This window comes from Tetrao urogallus (assembly GCF_951394365.1).
Source record: "Tetrao urogallus genome assembly, chromosome: 14".
Taxonomy (NCBI): Eukaryota; Metazoa; Chordata; class Aves; order Galliformes; family Phasianidae; genus Tetrao; species Tetrao urogallus.
The window spans coordinates 9603523-9621400 of NC_136827.1; the positions used below are offsets into that span (position 1 = coordinate 9603523).

The window sequence follows — 17878 nt, forward strand, 5'->3', positions numbered from 1 at the left end:
ACTCCGCAGCGGCGGCCCTCTCTGCCAATCACGGGCTTCCAGACCGCAGCGCCCCCGCCCCCGCGGGGTGACGTCACTCCCGCCCGCCTATGGGAGGGGTGGGGGCGGGACCAGCGAGGCCGCAACTTCCGCCGTGCGGCAGCCCGACCCCGGGAGCGGCAGCATAGCGCCTCCCGAGCGCGAGGGGTGTTGGGAGCCGCAGTCCGCTCCGCTCCGCCTCGTGCCGCCCGCGGGGCACGTGACCCGCCCCGCCCCGCCCTCCGGCAGCCCGTTGCCACGGTAACGCCTCACAAGATGGCGGCGGGTGTCGCGTGCGGTGCCGCGCGGAGGACAGAGGAGCGCAGCACAGAAGGGCGGCGGGGTCAGTGCGGAGCTCAGCGGCCGCTTTATTGAGTGCCCGTGCTGCCGGTCCAGCACAGTGTCCCCGCATCGCGTTAGCGCGCTGCGTCTCATCGCTGATCCGCATCCTCACTGCCACGTCCCGCGCTGTGTATGGGCTGTGCCCGCTGGTGCAGCAGTGCCCGTCTGGGAGATGTGAGAGGCCGTAACGCTGTGGGCCCTGCTTCTCTCCGCCGGAGAGGACCCAGGGTACGTGGAGGCCCAGAAGATGAGGAGAGAAGGGAGGATGAGTGGTGAACAACCGTGTGGAAACCCCTCAGAGCACGAGTTGAAGGCTCAGGGCCTGGTCAGGCCATGTGGGGACTGAAGGAGAGGTTGGCTGTGGCTTAGTGACCTGCAGCTCTGTCACTTTGCAGCTCTCACTTTTTCCTGCTCATGATCTGCTTGGAAATCCAGTTCATTCCATCCTGAGGGGAAGAGAGGTATGAGCACAGCCTGCTGCTACACACCCGCAGTGCTGGCAGCCGCTCGCTCTGTACCTGCACGCCTTCTCCAGACAGGGCTGAGCAGGCCTGGATCTGCCATTCTCGGTCCCGGTAGGTGTGGAGGCTCAGCCCTTCTGCGATCTCAGCTGCAGGTGCTGCTGTCACCAGGTCCTGCTTGTTGGCAAATACCAGCAGTGGGACCCCCATCAGAGATTCCTCCTCAGTGAGCTCCGCCAGCTCCTGCCAAGAGAGAACCCCTTCCCAGGAATGCTGCTGCTCCCGCAGAGCTGTGTTCCTCTCTCAGGCGCTGGTGAGTCTCAATTTGCCGTGAGGTCTCTACAACCCAAGGGGGAGATGGGAACCCTTGAAGCTACATCTGCCCTGAGAACTGGAGCCGCACTCAGCACTGCCTGAGAGACAGAACACTCCTGGCACCCAGAGCACCTTGGGCAAAGGGCAGCTGCTAACAGCCCACACTGTCTGGTGCCCACGCCTGTGTTCCTGGCAGAGTCTGGTGTCAGCACGGCCTCAGCTGACACTGTCTCACCTTCCATTCTTTGCTTTGCTTTCCAGCTTTTACATCTCCCAATTCACTACCTGAGCAAATGGCTTTCTTACGTGGCCATATCAGAGACAGGTACCCTGTGTCAGATGTCCCTGGGGCATCATCCCCAACTAGGGTAGGGTGGGCAGAGCTTCTTGGGGCAGGTCTGCTGTGGGGTGGGACAGATCTGCGTGCTGAGGCCCTGGTCATGAGCCCTTCCCACACAGGTTGGGGAACAACTCAACCCCCATGGGGAAAGCTCACAGAAAACAGCCTTGTTCCCCACTTCTGTGCCCAGGACCTCACCACCGCCCCTTGCCCAGACCGTTCATACCTGCCCTGTCTCCTCGAAGCGCTTCTGGTCTGCACTGTCGATGACATAAATCTGCCAGGGGGGACAAAAGGAACAGCAGGCAACCCCTCCTCACACATCACACAGCCCTCTGCTTGCTGCAGGGCTCTGCTAGGGCATGGCCCCTGGCTCACCAGCAGGTCAGTGCTGCCCAGGTACTTCCTCCAGTAAGGTCGGACGGCGCGCTGCCCGCCAATGTCCCAGATGTTCAGCTTGAAGCCATGCGAGTGGACGCTCTTGACGTTGAACCCCTGTGCGGGGAAGCAAACTCTGGCATCACCCCAGGGGAAGAAAGACAGGACCCATTGCCCTCCCACTGCGCGTGCTTCAGAGCAGCCTGTACCTGGGTGGGAGTGATGGTGCTGACCTCCTCAGATGCCAGGCGCTTCAGCAGCGTGGTCTTGCCTGCATTGTCCAGCCCCAGCAGCACGATGCGGAGCTCCTGCCCTGGGGAACTGCTCAGCCTCTGGATGACAGAGAGCAGCCCCCGAGGATGCAGGGAGCTGGGAGAGTCCTGCAGTGTGCTGGGTTGCTGCAGAGCACCCTCATTTTGCAGTGGGGAGCTGGGTGCCCTGTCGTCCATGGGTGCCCTGTGTCTGTGGCCTGAGCAAAGTCTGGGACTTTGTTCCAAGGTGCACAGGTTCAGGGTGGCCCCACCGAAGATCCGCCCAGTCTGTCCCCTTCCCTGGGAGCCCAGGCAGCTCCTGGCAGGCTAGGGGACAAGCCCCGGTGCTGCGCAGCCAGCTGGGCACTGATGCCAGTGCAGCTGCTCGGGGCAGGAGGGATGTAGCCAGACCCTCCCCCCCACCTCTTGCACATCGCCCACGGTCTGGGAATGGCTGCAGGTCACAGCACACCCAGGGAGAGGCTGGGGGCTCATCCCTGGGGCACTGGCATCTGCGTGACTGGCACACTCTCTGTCCCTGGGGGAGAAAGAGGATTATGGCCTCCTGAATTAGCTACTGTTTCTCCATTTACTCACAGCATTAAGTAATGCCCTCAGTAAATCCCCCAGCCAGCTGTCACCCATCCGCTACCTCTTCCTACTCCTGACCCCAGGGGTAAAATGGGGGGCACAGAGCATCCCTCTCCCCAACTCATGGGGATGCTAGCACAGCAGGAGGACGCAGTACCTGGGCACCACAAGCACTGTGTTGGAGTCACCAGCAAGGGATGCCATAGGCAGGGTCAGACACAAAAGAGGGCAGCTGAGAGCTGGCTGTGCAGGGGCAAAATGTGGCCAGGATTCCTTTCCCTTCAACCTAGAGCATGACAGGAGGTGACGCTGGGATATGGCTGCTCCGAACCACATCAGCCTGCGGGAGACGCGGGCTGTGGAGCAGGACAGGGATGTTCACAGAATCATGGAGTCATAGAATGGCCTGTGTTGGAAGGGACATTAAAGCCCCCAGCCCCATCACCTGCCCCAAACCAGATCAGGCCGCACGGGGCCCATCCAAGGCACTGGGCACCCCGCAGCCCACGCTGCCCCACTCGGGGCCAGTGCTCATCCCAAAGCCAACGGGATGAGGTTAACCGAGCCACGCGCTCGCTTCTCACACGCCCGGCTCGTGTTTCCACGCAGTTATCCCTGCAGGGAGGACGGTGACTCACGCGCTCTGGGTGAGCAGTTTTTATTTATAACTCGCAGTGCAGAGCCAAGGCAAACAGCGCGGCGACAAAGGGAGGGGGAGCTGCGATACCCCGATGCCATCGCCACGCGCGGACCTCCGCCCGGCTCGGCGCCGCGCTCACCGGCCCCGCTCGCATCCCGTTATCCGCCCCGCAGTGACCGCGGCGCCCTGCCGTCCGCCCGGCACTCACTCGCATTTCCCGGCCCGTCTCAAAACACCCTCCCCAAAACACCCTTTCCCTGCGGTTGCCGGAGCCCCGCGCTCGGGGCAGAACCGCCGGGACGCGGCACCCCAACGCCGCGCGGCCGCCCCGGGGCAGCGCCGCTCTCCCGGCGCCCGGCGCTGAGCGGACCCGGGGCAGCCGCTACCGGCGGTGGCGGAGGGAGGGAGGGCGGCTCCGCTCCCCCCGGCTGCGGTCTCGGTTCCCATGGCGACACTTCCTGTGGCAGCCGAAAGCGGCAGTGCCGGCGGGGCCGGGGGTGCCGGGAGGGCCGGGCCGGGCCGCGATGCTGCGGGGCGGCGGGTAGCCCGGCGGGCTGGGCCGGGCCGTGCCAGGCATGCAGGGCAAGGGCAAGCTGCTGCCGGTCCTCAACGGGCGGATGGTGAGCGGGGTCCGGCTGGGTACCGAGCTCGGGGAGATGCGGGAGAGGGAGGGTGGGGCTGGGGTGTGGTGCGAGCCTGGGGCGTGCGGGGATGGGGTGTGCGGGGTGGGCGACGGGGGGTGGGCAGCGGCATGGGTGGGGAAGGGTTGTGGGTGCGGGAGAGGGAGGTGCGGGGCTGCGGCGGGGCCGGGCAGGGGGATGCTGTGAGGCTTTTGGGGCTGGGGGTCACAAGGCGGCTCCGTGGGTGTGGGGCTGGCAGCCGGCACCGGCCCGGGGAATCACGCCAAGCGGTGCAGCGCTTTGCCCACCCCTGTGCTGGGGATGAGCGTGAGGCCCTGCCCATCCTCCTGGGTGCCACGTCCCTGCGGGAGCTGCCCGAGGCGGCCTGGGGGATGCTGCAGGATGCCCTGGGCCAGCAGCTCGGGCACGGATCGACTCCAGCCCCTCGGCACTGGATTTCCAGTAGCCCCAGGCCCCAAAGCAGGAGGCAGTGGGCACCGTGCCTGCCTGGGGCTGTGGTTCTCCTTCCTCCCCTGCTCTTCCTGTGTTGGGGAGGCTGCTTCTCCCTGCGTAGCAGCAGAGTCACATCTGACAGCATTCGTCCTTTCCCAATTGCTGAACCCAAGGCGGCAGAGGCACGCGGGTGGGAGAACAGCAGTGTGCTCTCTGCAGACCCACAGCCCTGCTTGCTGTGCTGGGGGAGTCCCACGTCCTGCCCCCGCCATGGGGCCACAGCTCCAGCTGTAGGTAGATAACACTGGGGCTGTATCTCTAGCTGTTTTCCTCCCTCACCTCTCTTTCCACCCTGCAGGGCCCGGCTGTGTCAGATGGAGGTAAGGCTGTTTGCTGTGCTGGGACGAGGTTGGTGGCATCTTCAGGGGAGGGGGAGCCCCGCAGTCCCACCCATCCCTCTCTCCTCCGCTGGGCCCCTGGGTGCTAGGAGCTGCAGCACTGGCTGGGACGTGCTGAACCCAGTGCTCTGAGGGGATGCTGCCTGTTTGCCAAGTCATGCCTTGATTTGGACTGATCGAGAACAGCAGGGCCCGGCAGAGCAGCAAGCTGCCTCCTCCCTGCTGGGGAGCAGCCGGGATGCTGCTGCTCCTGCCTGCATGCCCTGTCTTCCTGCTGCCGGTTCTCCCAGTCCAACAGCTGTGCTCACCCGGGGTTCCTGCAGGATTAGGGACCTGGGTGGCTGATCTGTGTCCCCCACAGTGGTCAGGGCTGGAGGGATGGAGAAGGTAAATTGAAGCACAGTGCAGAGGCATTGTTCCTGGGGAGTACCTCCAGCCATCCTCCGTGCTCTCTCCGTGAAACATGCCCGCCATTTACTCCTGCCATCCTGCTTCCCCTTCCCCCTGGGTGCCTTCCCCACACGCCGGCTTTGTTTCCCAGGAGATGAGTCACACGCAGAGTGAGGTGACAGCCCTGGGAGGGAGTGTTGTCACGCCGGAAGGTGTCAGCTTGTGCCATCCATCGCTGTGCTCAGTCCAATGGTGACGCTGATGTGATGGAGCAGCGGCCCAGCTCCTCGTGCTCCCATCCCACATCCCGCAGGGCTGGAGCAGCCAGGATGGGGCAGATAGACTTGGGGCAGATAATGGGGGCTGCAGATAGTAGTTCTTTGGGGGCTGACTCAACTCCAGCTGAATGCCCATGCACAGGGTGGCCACGGTGCCCAGGGACTCAGACCTGACCTTTTCTCTCTCTTTCAGAATTAAATGCCTCCAGAGCCAGGGGCAGCAACCACAGCGTGAACAGCCTGCCTGCAGTGCAGTCCCTCAGCAGCAATACACACAGCTCTGTTGTCAGCTGGGCCGAGTCCTTTGAGACACTGCTGCAGGACCGCGTGGCTGTCACCTACTTCACTGTGAGTGCTGCAGCCCACACTCTGTGCTGACTACAGCTGCAGTCCTGGCCTCAAGCACCCCATGCCCTGGGTGCAGCCAGGCCAGCATCTCTCTGCCCCACAGGAGTTCCTCAAGAAGGAGTTTAGTGCCGAAAATGTCTACTTCTGGCAGGCATGTGAGCGCTTCCAGCAGATTCCAGCCAGCAACATGCAGCAGGTATTGACCCCATGCAGAGGATGTGGTCTGATATGTGGAGGTGGCAATCATGTCACTGTGTTCCTGGGTGCTTGTATGACTGCTGGTAGGGAGGATGGGGTTTTTCTTGTTGGGACAAGAAAGTGGGCGCAGGGCAGGCTGTGCTTCTCCATCTCTGGGCCAGCAAAAGGATGGAGGGTGCTGCTGCCAGGGGCAGGAATGGGAAAAGAGATACAAGGAATAGGACAGGAGGGGCCAAGGCAAGGTAACTCCTCCATCGAGACATACTGGGTGCGAGGCCAGTGCCTGTCCTGCCTTGGGTGGGATCAGCCCCCAGACCTCAAGGGCCCGTGGCCCCATCCTGAGTCCTGTTCCTAGCTGGCGCAGGAGGCGCGGCGGATCTACGATGAGTTCCTCTCCAGCCACTCGGTGAGCCCCGTCAACATCGACCGGCAGGCCTGGATCGGGGAGGACATGCTGGCAACTCCCTCACCAGATATGTTTCGCCTCCAGCAGCTCCAAGTGAGACAAAAGCCCCCAGTCCCACTCCAGCAGTGAGGCAGGAGCCAGACCCCCAGACTGGGATGCTGAGCAAGCACCTTTTCCCCCCTCAGATCTTTAATCTGATGAAGTTCGACAGCTACACACGTTTTGTCAAGTCCCCACTCTACCAAGCCTGCCTGACGGCTGAGAGCCAGGGGCAGCCCCTGCCAGACCTGCGGCCCCACTCCCGCAGCAGCAGCCCCCCCCCAGACCTCAGCAAGGTGCGTGGGGTGTCAAGGGAACACGGACCCATCCGGGGCCAGTCTGAGGGATGGAGACAGTGGGGGACATGGCAGCCTCCATGCTGAGCTTCCTCCTCTCTTTTCCCCAGAAGTCAAAGCTGAAGCTGGGGAAGTCTCTACCACTGGGCGTGGAGACAGCTGGCAGTGGTGCTAACCGCAGCCCTCGCCGTTCCTTCCGCAAGGGCGAGCGACGGGAGCCCTCCTGGGCAGGTAGGAGACATGCAGGGCAGCTCTGGGTGTCCCTGTCCTCGTGCCATCCCCACCATGTCTGTCTGTCTGTCCTAGATGGGGGAGAAGGTGGCGGAAGCGCTGTGCTATGGAGGGAGTCCCAGGGCTCCCTGAACTCCTCCGCCAGCCTGGACCTGGGCTTTCTCTCCTCGGCCAGCACAGCTCCCAGCCCTTGGGCAGAGGTGAGTCCTTGTTGTGCCAGCCCCACACCACCACTGCCCACGCTGATGGTGGCTCTCCTGTCCCACAGGGCCACCGCAAGAGCCTGGGGGGCAGCGAGGCTGAGGCCAAGCCCATGAAGTACTGCTGCGTCTACCTGCCTGATGGCACAGCCTCACTGGCCTCCGTGCGGCCCGGGCTCTCCATCCGCGACATGCTGGCTGGGATATGCGAGAAGCGCGGCTTCAGCCCCTCCGACATCAAGGTCTATCTGGTGGGGAACGAGCAGGTACGGGGCAGGGGGGCTCCTGCCAGCGAGGCTGGTGTGGCATGGATGTGTCCGTGCCGGGAGCATCATGATACTTTGGCTCTTGCAGAAAGCACTCGTGTTGGACCAGGAGTGCTGTGTGCTGGCAGACCAGGAGGTGAAGTTGGAGAACAGGATAAGTTTTGAGTGAGTGTCATTTTCAGGACTGATGCCTTTGTATATCTGTTCCACATCATCCATCCCAACTTCCACACAGTACCCGGACCCCCAGTGTTGTCTTTCTCTCTGCAGTCTGGAAATCTCCTCCCTCAACAAGACCATCCGCATCACAGCCAAGTCCACCAAGCGTATTCGGGAAGCGCTGCAGCCTGTGCTGGGGAAATACAGCATAAACACGGAGCTGGCACTGTTGCGGCGGGTGAGGGTGGTGGGGCAGTGATCTGTATAGGGCCAGAGTGGGCAGCAGCACTGGGGGGTGCTCCATGTTGGGTAGCCCTCGACATGGTGAGTGCTGATGTCATAGACACAGGCCCTCCACCCGGCCACCTTCACTACGTGCTGTGTATGACACTGGTGTTCCCCATTGCAGCAAGGTGAGCAGGCATCCCTGGACATGGACAAGCTGGTTAGCACAGTGGCCGCACAGAAACTCGTCCTGGAAATGCCAGCAGGTAACGTCTGCTGTCTCCTCCTAAGCACTGTTACTGCCATGAGCCACGTCACTGCCCCCAGAAGTGTCCCCAGTCCCTCCTGCTGCTTTCTGCTGGTAGATTCTGCTCCCTAGGTGAGCACAGAGCATTGCTCTTCTCTATGTTGCAGACGTGCGAATGACAGAGAGTGCTGAGGCTGCGGCTGCCCCTTCCCCTCTCCAGAGTGAGGTGAGTCCAGGAGTGCCTGTGGGGAAGTTGTACCCCACTGTGGGCTCTGGGGGGAGGCAGGGGCAGGGAAAGCACTGCTTACTTGCCCCTGCGCTGAGGCATGGCTGCTTCCTGCAGGAGGGAAGCCCGACGGGAGCAGAGTCTGACACACCATGGGGAACAACCTCCTCCAGACCACGGTCATCAGCTGCCAGCAACCTGAACCGCCGCACATACGACCTGGAAGGTGAAAGCTGACGTACCGCAAATCCTCAGGACGGGGGCAAAACGTGGGCTGAGGGGAGGCGGGTTCCTTCTGCACCAGGGATGGATGTGAGGTCCCATGGGTGCAGGATCCCCATGGGGTGGCTGAAGCCCGTGTCCTCATTTTCCCCAGGTCTGGTAGAGCTGCTGAACCGTGCGCAGAGCTGCCGGGCCAATGACCAGCGTGGGCTGCTCTCCAAGGAGGACCTGGTCCTACCTGACTTCCTCCAGCTGCCAGGGCAGGATGATGGTACCTGCCGGGGCCCAGAGCCACCCAGTGCCCTTCACCCAGGGAACGGCCAGCCCGCTCCTGCCAAACCTGCACCGGCTCAGCCTGCGGTTGACCGTGAGCCCCGGTGAGCCCTGCTCCACACCTGTGCCGGCGTGTGGAGCCGCCAACACGGCCCAGACCACAGATCCGTCCATGTCCTGTCCCAGCCTCATGTTGTGTTGCTGTGAGTGGTTCAACAGCTGCCATGCCCCTCGGTGGGGCCGTACCCCAGTACACGTCAAGGGAGTCCTGTATATAGGTCAAACCCCTGTTGCAAAGTACTTTGCAGCATCCCACATACGTCTGGCACTATTCCTGCCTGGTGCCTCTGCCCTGGAGCAGGGCTGCCCCTAGGCAAATCCTGCCCTTGGGAGAATCCTGCCTGCACCAGGCTGGTGCAGACCCGCAGGAAACAGCCTTTGGCCCAAGGGAGGACAGGATAGAGAGGACGTGGCCAGACTGGGTGGCAGAGCAGGCACCAGACCTCGGCCCCAGTGCTGTGGACAGGCAGAGACAGGAGAGTGCATTGGCCCAGATCAGGCCCTGTCCCAGCAGCAGCAGTGTGAGACTCTGCATGGGAGGCTGCAGAGACGGCCCTCAGGGCATACACCCACAGCCCCTGCCCGGTCCCTGCTGGAGCTGGGGACATTCAGCTCTTGGGGATAAGTCTGTCCTGTGCTAGAGGTGCTGGATCAGTGCGGCACCTTTGAGTGTTCAGCATCTCAGCCTACCCTAGGTGTGTCCAGCAGCGCCCTGGGCCACCGCTCAGTCCCCACTGCCCAGTCACAGGCAGAGCGTTGGCCCAGGGCAGCCTTCTGCTCCCCCAGGCAGGTGTCACAGCCCCCAGGGCTGGCTCAGAGCCCCCATGTGTCTCCGTGGTGCTGCTCAGTCCTATCTGTGGTGTGAAACCAGGGGAAATAAAGAGCATTGCCTGGAATCACTTCCCTCTCCTCCCTTCCTTCTCTGCTGGGGATCCATACTGTGCTCAGCTTTTGAGGGATGTTGGGGTAGCTTCTTCCAGCATCCCCTCTCCTGAACCCCAGTACCCACACAGCCCACTAGAGCTGTTCCCCACAACCCTGCCCGGTGCCCATCCTGCTCTTGCAGGAAGGACCAGCACCAGTAGCCTGTTTTCCCTGTACTGCTAATGATGCAGGGGAAACTGTGGGGCTGGTAGGACTTCAGCCCCAAGGCTGTCAATGAGTGACAGCCCAGCTGCCAGGGCCTCTGCGGGTTAATGATTGTGTGGACAGCCAGGCAGCGGCCATCGCATCCTCTGGGCACAGGGCACATGCAGCCACCAGCCTCCCTCGCTGGCAGAGCTGGGCACGGGGGCCTTGGGGTGCTCCCTGGCTGCAGCCCCTGGCCAAGGGACCTCCATGCCCCTGGTGTTCTGGAGAGGCACACCGCAGCCTGGTAAGGGGCAGGGGGTCCCTTGCAGACTTACCCGCAGGCTGTCCCCAAGCACAGTCTGTACCTTGGGTGTCTGCAAGGACTCTGCAGATGATGACTTCCTCACACAACTTCATCCCACTGCTAGCACTGGTGCATGGCGTCACTGTCCCCTCCAGATCTGTCATGGCACGAACCCATGGACTAATGGAGACGAAGTTCTACTCCCCAGCTGCGTGCCCTGCTTGGCCCAGGGTATCTCATCCAGCACCACACGTGTCCCCCGGACCCTGCTGCACCAAGGGAGCAGCACGTGCTGCCAAGGTGACCCAGGCACAGGTCACACAGTGCTCCATGCTCCAGTAGGCACAGTCGAGGGCACAGTGGGTGCCCTGACGCACTCGTGGGCAGCAGCCGTGTGGCAGTAGCTGGACCCAGCTCCAGAGAAACAGAAGCAGCATGGCCATGCAGCCCCTCTGTGCCCGCTCCCTTGCAGCTGTACCGGAGGGGCCTTTGGCCCCAGCTCTGCCCTTGGCTGCCATGGGCATGAGATGGCCAGGCACCACGTGGGTGGATGGAAACTTGGCAGAGGTGTGTAAATGAGGGGTAATAATAAACAGCATTGAGGCGCAGTGACAAGCACACTGGCGCTGCTCCCCTTCCACTCGACCTGGCATCGTGCATGCTGAGATAAAGCATTCTTTGTGGTGCGCTGGCGTGGGCGGCATGCCACCATCACTGATGACACAGGGTCCACACCAGCGCCTGTCCTGCTGGCAGCATCATGCCACAGTGCTGATGCAACCACTGCCACCACCTTTGGGCCAGGCCAGCAGAGCTTCGCACTTGGGATTGTGATGCCGGTGGGTGCGTGTATGGCCTCACCTCCGGTTCAGGAAGCTCCAACAGTGAGACATCCTCTTCCTCTCCTGCAGGGGATGAAGCGTATGGTGTGAGGCTGTTTTACAAGGGGTGATGCAGAGCCTCAGGCAGGCGAGGTGGGGTGCACAGGTTGTGCAAGGCACCATACTCAGGGATGTGTGCCCCATGCCACCCCCAGGACTGCGGCTGACGTGGGATGCTGTGGGGTTACCCATTAACTGTAGGAATTTCTGGGGAGGAGGTGAGCAGTGAGCAGAGGCGAGGGGCAATGCTGGGCTCCTTAGACTTTGCTCTTGACGTGCATATAAAGGGCCCTGGTGCCCCGTGGGCCACTTTGCTGGAGGAACGCGTGGATTTGGCATGAGGACATGGCGCTGCTCTGAGTGCTTGGCCAGCACCAGGTGAGCAGCACCCTGGGGCAGGACAGGCTCCCGGGTGGCCAAGGGGACCAGTGGGACAGCGCTCCTCAGCGGTGCCACCACTGCGTGGTTTTGGGGCGGCAGTGGTTGGAGCAGTGCAGATGCGGCCCCAGCACAGTGACGTGTGGCTGCCTCTGCTCAGACTCAGCCGGAGCGATGCTGCCATACCGGAGGGAGAGCCCGACCATGCCCCGCTGCCCGGTGCGGGGAGGAAGGGTGGTGCATGGGACCCCGTTTGCCTACTGCCCCAGCCCCCCAGGTAGGTCTCCCATCCTCACCACCCTCCTCTCCATGCAGAGCTCAGCTCTGCTTTCCCAAGCCAGGCGGGCTCCACGCCCAGCACCTTGAGCAGACAGGGCCATAATGCTTGTTGGATATGCCTGTATCCAGCTCTGCACAGGCTGCCGGGTGCCCACGCCTGCCCCTTCACCGTGGGAGCAGTGACCTGCCCTGACCATGGCTTCCTGTGCCCTGGCTCCCCGGGGCGGCTGGTGGAAAGTCGGGAGCGCTATGAGCTGGATGCACTGCCCTGGCAGGGGCCTCGCCTGGGCTTGGAGGAGCTGCAGAAGCCAGGTGAGGTTTTCAAGCACTGCACCCAGCAAGGAGGGCAGCAGGTGTGGAAGATGCTCAGTGCCCTGTGGTGCTGCAGGCAGAGCAGAAGAAGGTGGAGGGGACCCACGAACATGGCCAAGCATGTGGACACGTGCCTGGCGTGTAACACTCTCTCTTGTCTTGCGCAGAGCTGGGCTGCTGGGTGAGGGTCCAGTCCATCTGTGTCTCCCTTCTCAAGGTGCCTCTGATGTTTGGCTTCCTGTACCTCTTCGTCTGCTCCCTGGATGTGCTCAGCTCTGCCTTCCAGCTGGCCGGAGGTACGGCTGTGGGCAGAGGGCAGCCAGCAGCACCCTGGCTCCGGTGCCCTGTCCTCACGCTCTCTTGCAGGCAAAGTGGCAGGGGACATCTTCAAGGACAACGCCATCCTCTCCAACCCTGTAGCCGGGCTGGTTGTGGGCATCCTGGTGACTGTGCTGGTGCAGAGCTCCTCCACCTCCACCTCCATCATTGTCAGCATGGTCTCCTCGGGGCGTGAGTGCACCCGTGGGGCTCCCTGGGGCTGGGGGCAGGATGGATGAGGAGGACGTGGGGCTAGCAGGTCTCTCTGCCGACAGTGCTGGAGGTGCGCTCTGCCATACCCATCATCATGGGCTCCAACATTGGCACTTCAGTCACCAACACCATCGTGGCCCTCATGCAGGCCGGTGACCGCAGTGAGTTCAAAAGGTGAGCATTGATGGGGGCAAAGGGACTTGGAGGGGCCGAGGGCCATCCCACATTGACACGTAGACTCCGCCATGCAGGGCTTTTGCTGGTGCTACGGTGCACGACTGTTTCAACTGGCTGTCGGTGTTGGTCCTGCTGCCACTGGAGGTGGTGAGCGGGTACCTGCACCACGTCACCCGCCTGGTGGTAGCCACCTTCAACATCCGCAGTGGGAAGGATGCCCCTGACCTGCTGAAAATCATCACGGAGCCCTTCACCAAGCTCATCATCCAGGTCTCCTTGGGTTGGCTGTGTTGTCCCCAGGGGTGGTCCTCCAGCACTGGGGTTCCCATGCTAACAGTAATGCCCCTAGCACCAATGTCCCTGCAGTGGCAGTTCTGTCAAAGGCTGGCAGCAAGATTCCCATCACAGTGTAGATATCCCTAGCCTGGGGATGCTGCCAGCCCCACAGTGCCATCCCCTCCAATGTGCTGTTGCAGCTGGACAAGTCGGTGATCACGGGCATCGCGACAGGGGATGAGAGCCTGCGCAACCGCAGCCTCATCCGCATGTGGTGCGACCCCGCACCTCCCCAGGTAAGGGGCTCATGGCCTTACTATGGCGCTGGGAGGGGGAGGCTGGCCAGCCAGATTCCCCCTAGAAGCACCCCATGGAGGGCGATGGGCTGAGGCTGGTGAGGATGCTATGGACTCACCCACAGAATTGCCCGCTCCCTGCAGACAGCTGCCAGTGCGGTAGGAGTGCCTCCAAACTGCACGGCTTCTGGACACTGCAGCAGTAATGGCATTGGGATCCTCCACAACGTCACCAGGCAAAAGTGTGAGTGGATCTGGAGGGGGTGCTTGTAGGGCTGGGGGTGCTGCGGGTCTGGAAGCCCCGGGCATAGGGCTGAAGGAGAGCCAGGTGATGCTGTGGGGCTGTGCGGGGCTGCTTGGTGGGGACAGGTTTGTGAGCGGGGCTGGGCAGGCCCCAGGCCCTCGCCCAGCCGTGCTGTGGGGCAGGCGAGCACCTCTTCACGGACACACCGCTGCCGGACCTGGCCGTGGGGCTGGTTCTGCTGGCCGGGTCCCTCGTCGTGCTCTGCACCTGCCTCATCCTCCTGGTCAAAATCCTCAACTCCCTGCTCAAGGGGCAGGTGGCCAAAGCCATCCAGAAGGTCATCAACACTGGTGAGTGGGACAGGGACTGTGGGATGGGACCCTGACAGCCCCAGTCCTCTCTGCTTGACCCCTGTCATCCCCCATCCTAACCCTACCTCTAACCCCCAGTCTTGCATGAACTCCTGGCCCCATTCCTACCTGCTCCCTGCTCTATTTATGCCCATCACATCCTCTTGGTGTCCCCTACACCCCCCTTCCCATCTATCCATCCATCCTGCCCAGCAAACTCCTGCAGCCCCAAGCTTGGCCCTATACCCAGAACCCGATCCCACAGCTCTCTCCCTAGCACCAGGTAGCGGCTCTGGGCCGATCCCAGCTGACGTGTCCATGTCTGTGCCCTTGTCTTGTGCCATGGCAGACCTCCCACACCCGTTCAGCTGGCTCACAGGGTACTTCGCCATGGTGGTGGGCGCTGGGATGACCTTTGTGGTCCAGAGCAGCTCCGTCTTCACCTCAGCCATCACACCCCTGATCGGTCAGCCCCAGACACGTGCTGGTCCCTGCTACAATGGCCCATGGTCATTTGGGTGCTCGGACATGTGCCTCAAGGGAGAGGGCTGTGATGCCAAGGAGAGCCTCTCCCGCAGGCCTGGGGGTGATCAGCATTGAGCGTGCCTACCCGCTGACCCTGGGCTCCAACATTGGCACCACCACCACCGCCATCCTGGCCGCGCTGGCCAGCCCTGGGGACAAGTTGGCTAGCTCCTTCCAGGTATGGACTGGGGGCTGTGAGGAGACATCGAGAAAACAATGTGCCCCTATGCCCAGCTTGATACCAGCGCCATCCCCACAGATTGCCCTCTGCCACTTCTTCTTCAACATCTCTGGCATCCTGCTGTGGTATCCACTGCCCTTCACCCGCCTGCCCATCCGCATGGCCAAGGCACTGGGCGAGCGCACGGCCAAGTACCGCTGGTTTGCCGTGCTGTACCTCATCATCTGCTTCCTCCTGCTGCCCTCCCTCATCTTTGGCATCTCCATGGCGGGTTGGCGGGTGCTGGTAGGGGTGGGCGCTCCTTTCCTCGGCCTCCTCTTCTTTGTGGGGCTGGTGAACATGTTGCAGGTGCGCAGCCCCGGCCGGCTGCCCAAGTGGCTGCAGAGCTGGGACTTCCTCCCAGCCTGGATGCACTCGCTGCAGCCGCTCGACAGCCTCATCACACGTGCCACGCTCTGCTGCACCGACCGCTGCCGCAGCCCTGAAGGCTGGGATGAGCGTGAGGCCGCTGCCTGTGACAAGGCCAGGCTGGGGCTGGACAACCCTGTGCTCTCCTACCCTGAGGAGATGCCCAGCCCCGTGCTGCGGGTGGGCTCCCCACACCTGGCCCCACACAGTGCCACCCGCCTTTAGCCGTTTCTACTTTTCCCGGTGTCTAATAAAAGCTGTGTCCCAGCTGCACATCTTTAGTCCCTGTCCTGCAAATCCTGACTGCTGTGTCCATGCAGCACTGAGGCACTGCCCCGCAGCCCATGGTGCCCAGCACTGGGGCAGCACCAAGCACGATGCTTGGCACCACAGTGGCACAGCGATACTGCAGCCAAACCTGTACTGTGCTCTGCAGTTTGCCATTGTCCTGCTGGCAGTATCACTGCATCCCTTATCCCTGGAAAGCTGAGCTGCAGGGATGAGTTCGGTGCCACTCCACTCAGTGTCATGGCAGAATGTAATTGCTGGGGCTCAGCAGAATACTGGCTTGGCACAGCATAGCACCACAGTGCCCCAACACCCCGGTGGAAGCTCACCTGCCCCAGTGACCCCGGCAGGAGCCCTTTAAGCATTGGCTACAACCACTTCTCCCACTGCCCACAGATGCTTGGGCTCCTGCCAGCGATAGCGGCCGTCCCTCCCTCCCTGCTTCCCGCCCTCCCTCCTCCCTGGGGCTGGGACGAGTGAGCGGGGTTGCTGCAGAGCCACGGTGCAGCCGCCGCGGGGACAGCACGAAGGCAGCAGCAAGGGAGACAGTGGGTTGGCCCCACTGATAGCGGGTCAGCTCGGGAGGAGCCGCAGCGATCGGGTGATGGAAGGGTCGAGCAGCAAGAAGTGACGGTGAGCAGGGCGTGCACGGGGGGCAGCCCCATGGGGGTTCGGTCATCAGAGGGATCGGTGCAGCATGGAGGCTGCCATCACCCCACCCAACGCCTCCAGTAACAGCAGCCAGGCCGGCAGCCCCCCACACTCGCCGGCGGCCACCGGGCTCATCCTGCTGGCCGTGCTGGCCGTGCTGCTGGCCACGCTGGTGGGCAACGCGCTGGTAGTGGCAGCTGTCTCCACCAGCCGGGCCCTGCGTGCCCCGCAGAACCTCTTCCTGGTGTCCCTGGCTTCAGCGGACATCCTGGTGGCCGTCCTCATCCTGCCCTTCTCGTTAGCCAAAGAGGTGATGGGCTACTGGTACTTCGGCAGCTTGTGGTGCAGCCTCTACCTGGCGCTGGATGTGCTGCTGTGCACAGCCTCCATCGGGCACCTCTGTGCCATCAGCCTGGACCGCTACTGGGCCGTCACGCGGGCGGCACGGCTCAACCTGCGGCGCAGCCCTGGCCGCGTGAAAGGGATGATCGGGGCGGTGTGGGCCGCGGCCGCCCTGGTGGCCTTGCCACCCCTCTTCAAGGCCCGGCCGCGGGCACGGCAGTGCGAGCTGATCGACGAGACGTGGTACGTGCTGGCCTCCTGCGTCGCCTCCTTCTTCGCCCCGTGCCTCGTCATGGTCACCGTCTACTGCCGCATCTACCGCCTCACCATGCGTCGGAGTGCCGCCGTGCTCGCCGCCCGCCGCGGCTCGGCCCCGTGCCCTGGGGATGCCAACAGGAGGGCATCATGGGCTGCAGCACCAACCCGGCGGCACCAGAGCCAGCACCAGAGCGTGTCGCTGTGCCGGCGGCGCTTACTGCGGGTGCGGGAGCGGCGCTTCACCATCGTGCTGGCCGTGGTGATGGGGGCCTTCGTGCTCTGCTGGTTCCCCTTCTTCTTCACCTACAGCCTGGAGGCTGTGTGCGGGGAGGGGTGCCGCGTCTCCAAGCCCCTCTTCAGCTTCTTCTTCTGGATCGGGTACTGCAACAGCAGCCTCAACCCCATCATCTACACTGTCTTCAACAGGGATTTCCGTGCTGCATTCCGCAGACTCCTGGCTGCCCTGGTCCGGCACGGCTCCTAGGGACCCCCGCTGTGACAGAGATGGGGGATGGAGGGCTGTGCTGCTGGGGTCTGAACTCAAGGTACTTCCAGAAACGCAGGGTTTTGCAGGGCGGTGAATAAAAAAAGGCAGAACTGCACGCCCAGGGCTGGTGTCTGCATCCCAGGAGCACTCAGCTCTGCTCCTCTCCCAGGTCACCCCATCTATCCCCACTGTCTCTTGCAGCCATGGGTGACTTCTCAGTGGTGGCACCTTCATTGAGTACCAGCAACCTGTGCCACCTCACCCTGGCTGGATTTGCTGGAGACCGAGCAAACGCCAGTTCCCCTGCATCCACGTGAGTAACTTCTGGCACAAAGCACAGAGACAGACCCTGCAGCTGCTGCAGGACCAAAGCCCCAGATAGCAACATTGTGGCCACTGGACTGAGCTCCTGTGCCGTGCAGCACCACAGCACAGCCCAGTGCCTTTGCTGGGGCTCTCCGGCCAAGCCCCCCAGCATAATCTATGCCATGCTGCAGGAGTACCACGGATGCCACCTAGCTTGCTTGGGGCTTCAAGAGGAGAGGTTGTTCTGTCCTGAGAGAGTGTAGACATTTCCACACGGAAACACAGGGCACAAGGGGGCAGGGGGCAACTGTAGGGTGAAGACCGAGGGCAACCACAGCCCCAGTGCTGGGCAGGGCAGGCCAGCCCCGCTGCTCCACACAGACACGCAGGGGTCAGAGGAGGCTCGGCTTTTCCAGCTTCATAGCTCAAAATAGAAAATCTCAAAACATTAAACTTTTGCTT

At 62.6% G+C, this 17878-nt stretch overlaps 4 protein-coding genes across 4 annotated transcripts; 3 read left to right on the plus strand and 1 right to left on the minus strand.

Moving 5' to 3' along the window:
• Positions 1-758: 758 nt before the first annotated feature.
• On the minus strand, positions 759-3913 carry LOC306951721 (ADP-ribosylation factor-like protein 3; the record flags this gene model as incomplete). The annotated part of the gene is made up of 7 exons (XM_079542249.1): positions 759-806; positions 879-1064; positions 1703-1753; positions 1855-1971; positions 2064-2432; positions 2529-2643; positions 3723-3913. The coding sequence occupies 7 exons, from the start codon at positions 3911-3913 to the stop codon at positions 759-761; spliced, it is 1077 nt and encodes a 358-aa protein (XP_079398375.1).
• On the plus strand, positions 3912-8919 carry RGS14 (regulator of G protein signaling 14; the record flags this gene model as incomplete). The annotated part of the gene is made up of 15 exons (XM_079542484.1): positions 3912-3956; positions 4768-4789; positions 5669-5823; positions 5927-6019; positions 6377-6520; positions 6613-6762; positions 6873-6993; positions 7069-7193; positions 7262-7459; positions 7548-7624; positions 7730-7856; positions 8028-8109; positions 8258-8316; positions 8434-8542; positions 8693-8919. The coding sequence occupies 15 exons, from the start codon at positions 3912-3914 to the stop codon at positions 8917-8919; spliced, it is 1734 nt and encodes a 577-aa protein (XP_079398610.1).
• A 2760-nt stretch (positions 8920-11679) lies between these two features.
• On the plus strand, positions 11680-15309 carry SLC34A1 (solute carrier family 34 member 1; the record flags this gene model as incomplete). Its single annotated transcript, XM_079542565.1, has 12 exons — positions 11680-11782; positions 11914-12096; positions 12264-12392; positions 12463-12606; positions 12690-12801; positions 12879-13074; positions 13281-13376; positions 13521-13620; positions 13803-13970; positions 14320-14436; positions 14549-14673; positions 14755-15309. The coding sequence occupies 12 exons, from the start codon at positions 11680-11682 to the stop codon at positions 15307-15309; spliced, it is 2028 nt and encodes a 675-aa protein (XP_079398691.1).
• Positions 15310-16069: 760 nt separating this feature from the next.
• On the plus strand, positions 16070-17107 carry LOC306951994 (alpha-2Db adrenergic receptor-like; the record flags this gene model as incomplete). The annotated part of the gene is made up of 1 exon (XM_079542621.1): positions 16070-17107. The coding sequence occupies one exon, from the start codon at positions 16070-16072 to the stop codon at positions 17105-17107; it is 1038 nt and encodes a 345-aa protein (XP_079398747.1).
• Positions 17108-17878: the final 771 nt, after the last annotated feature.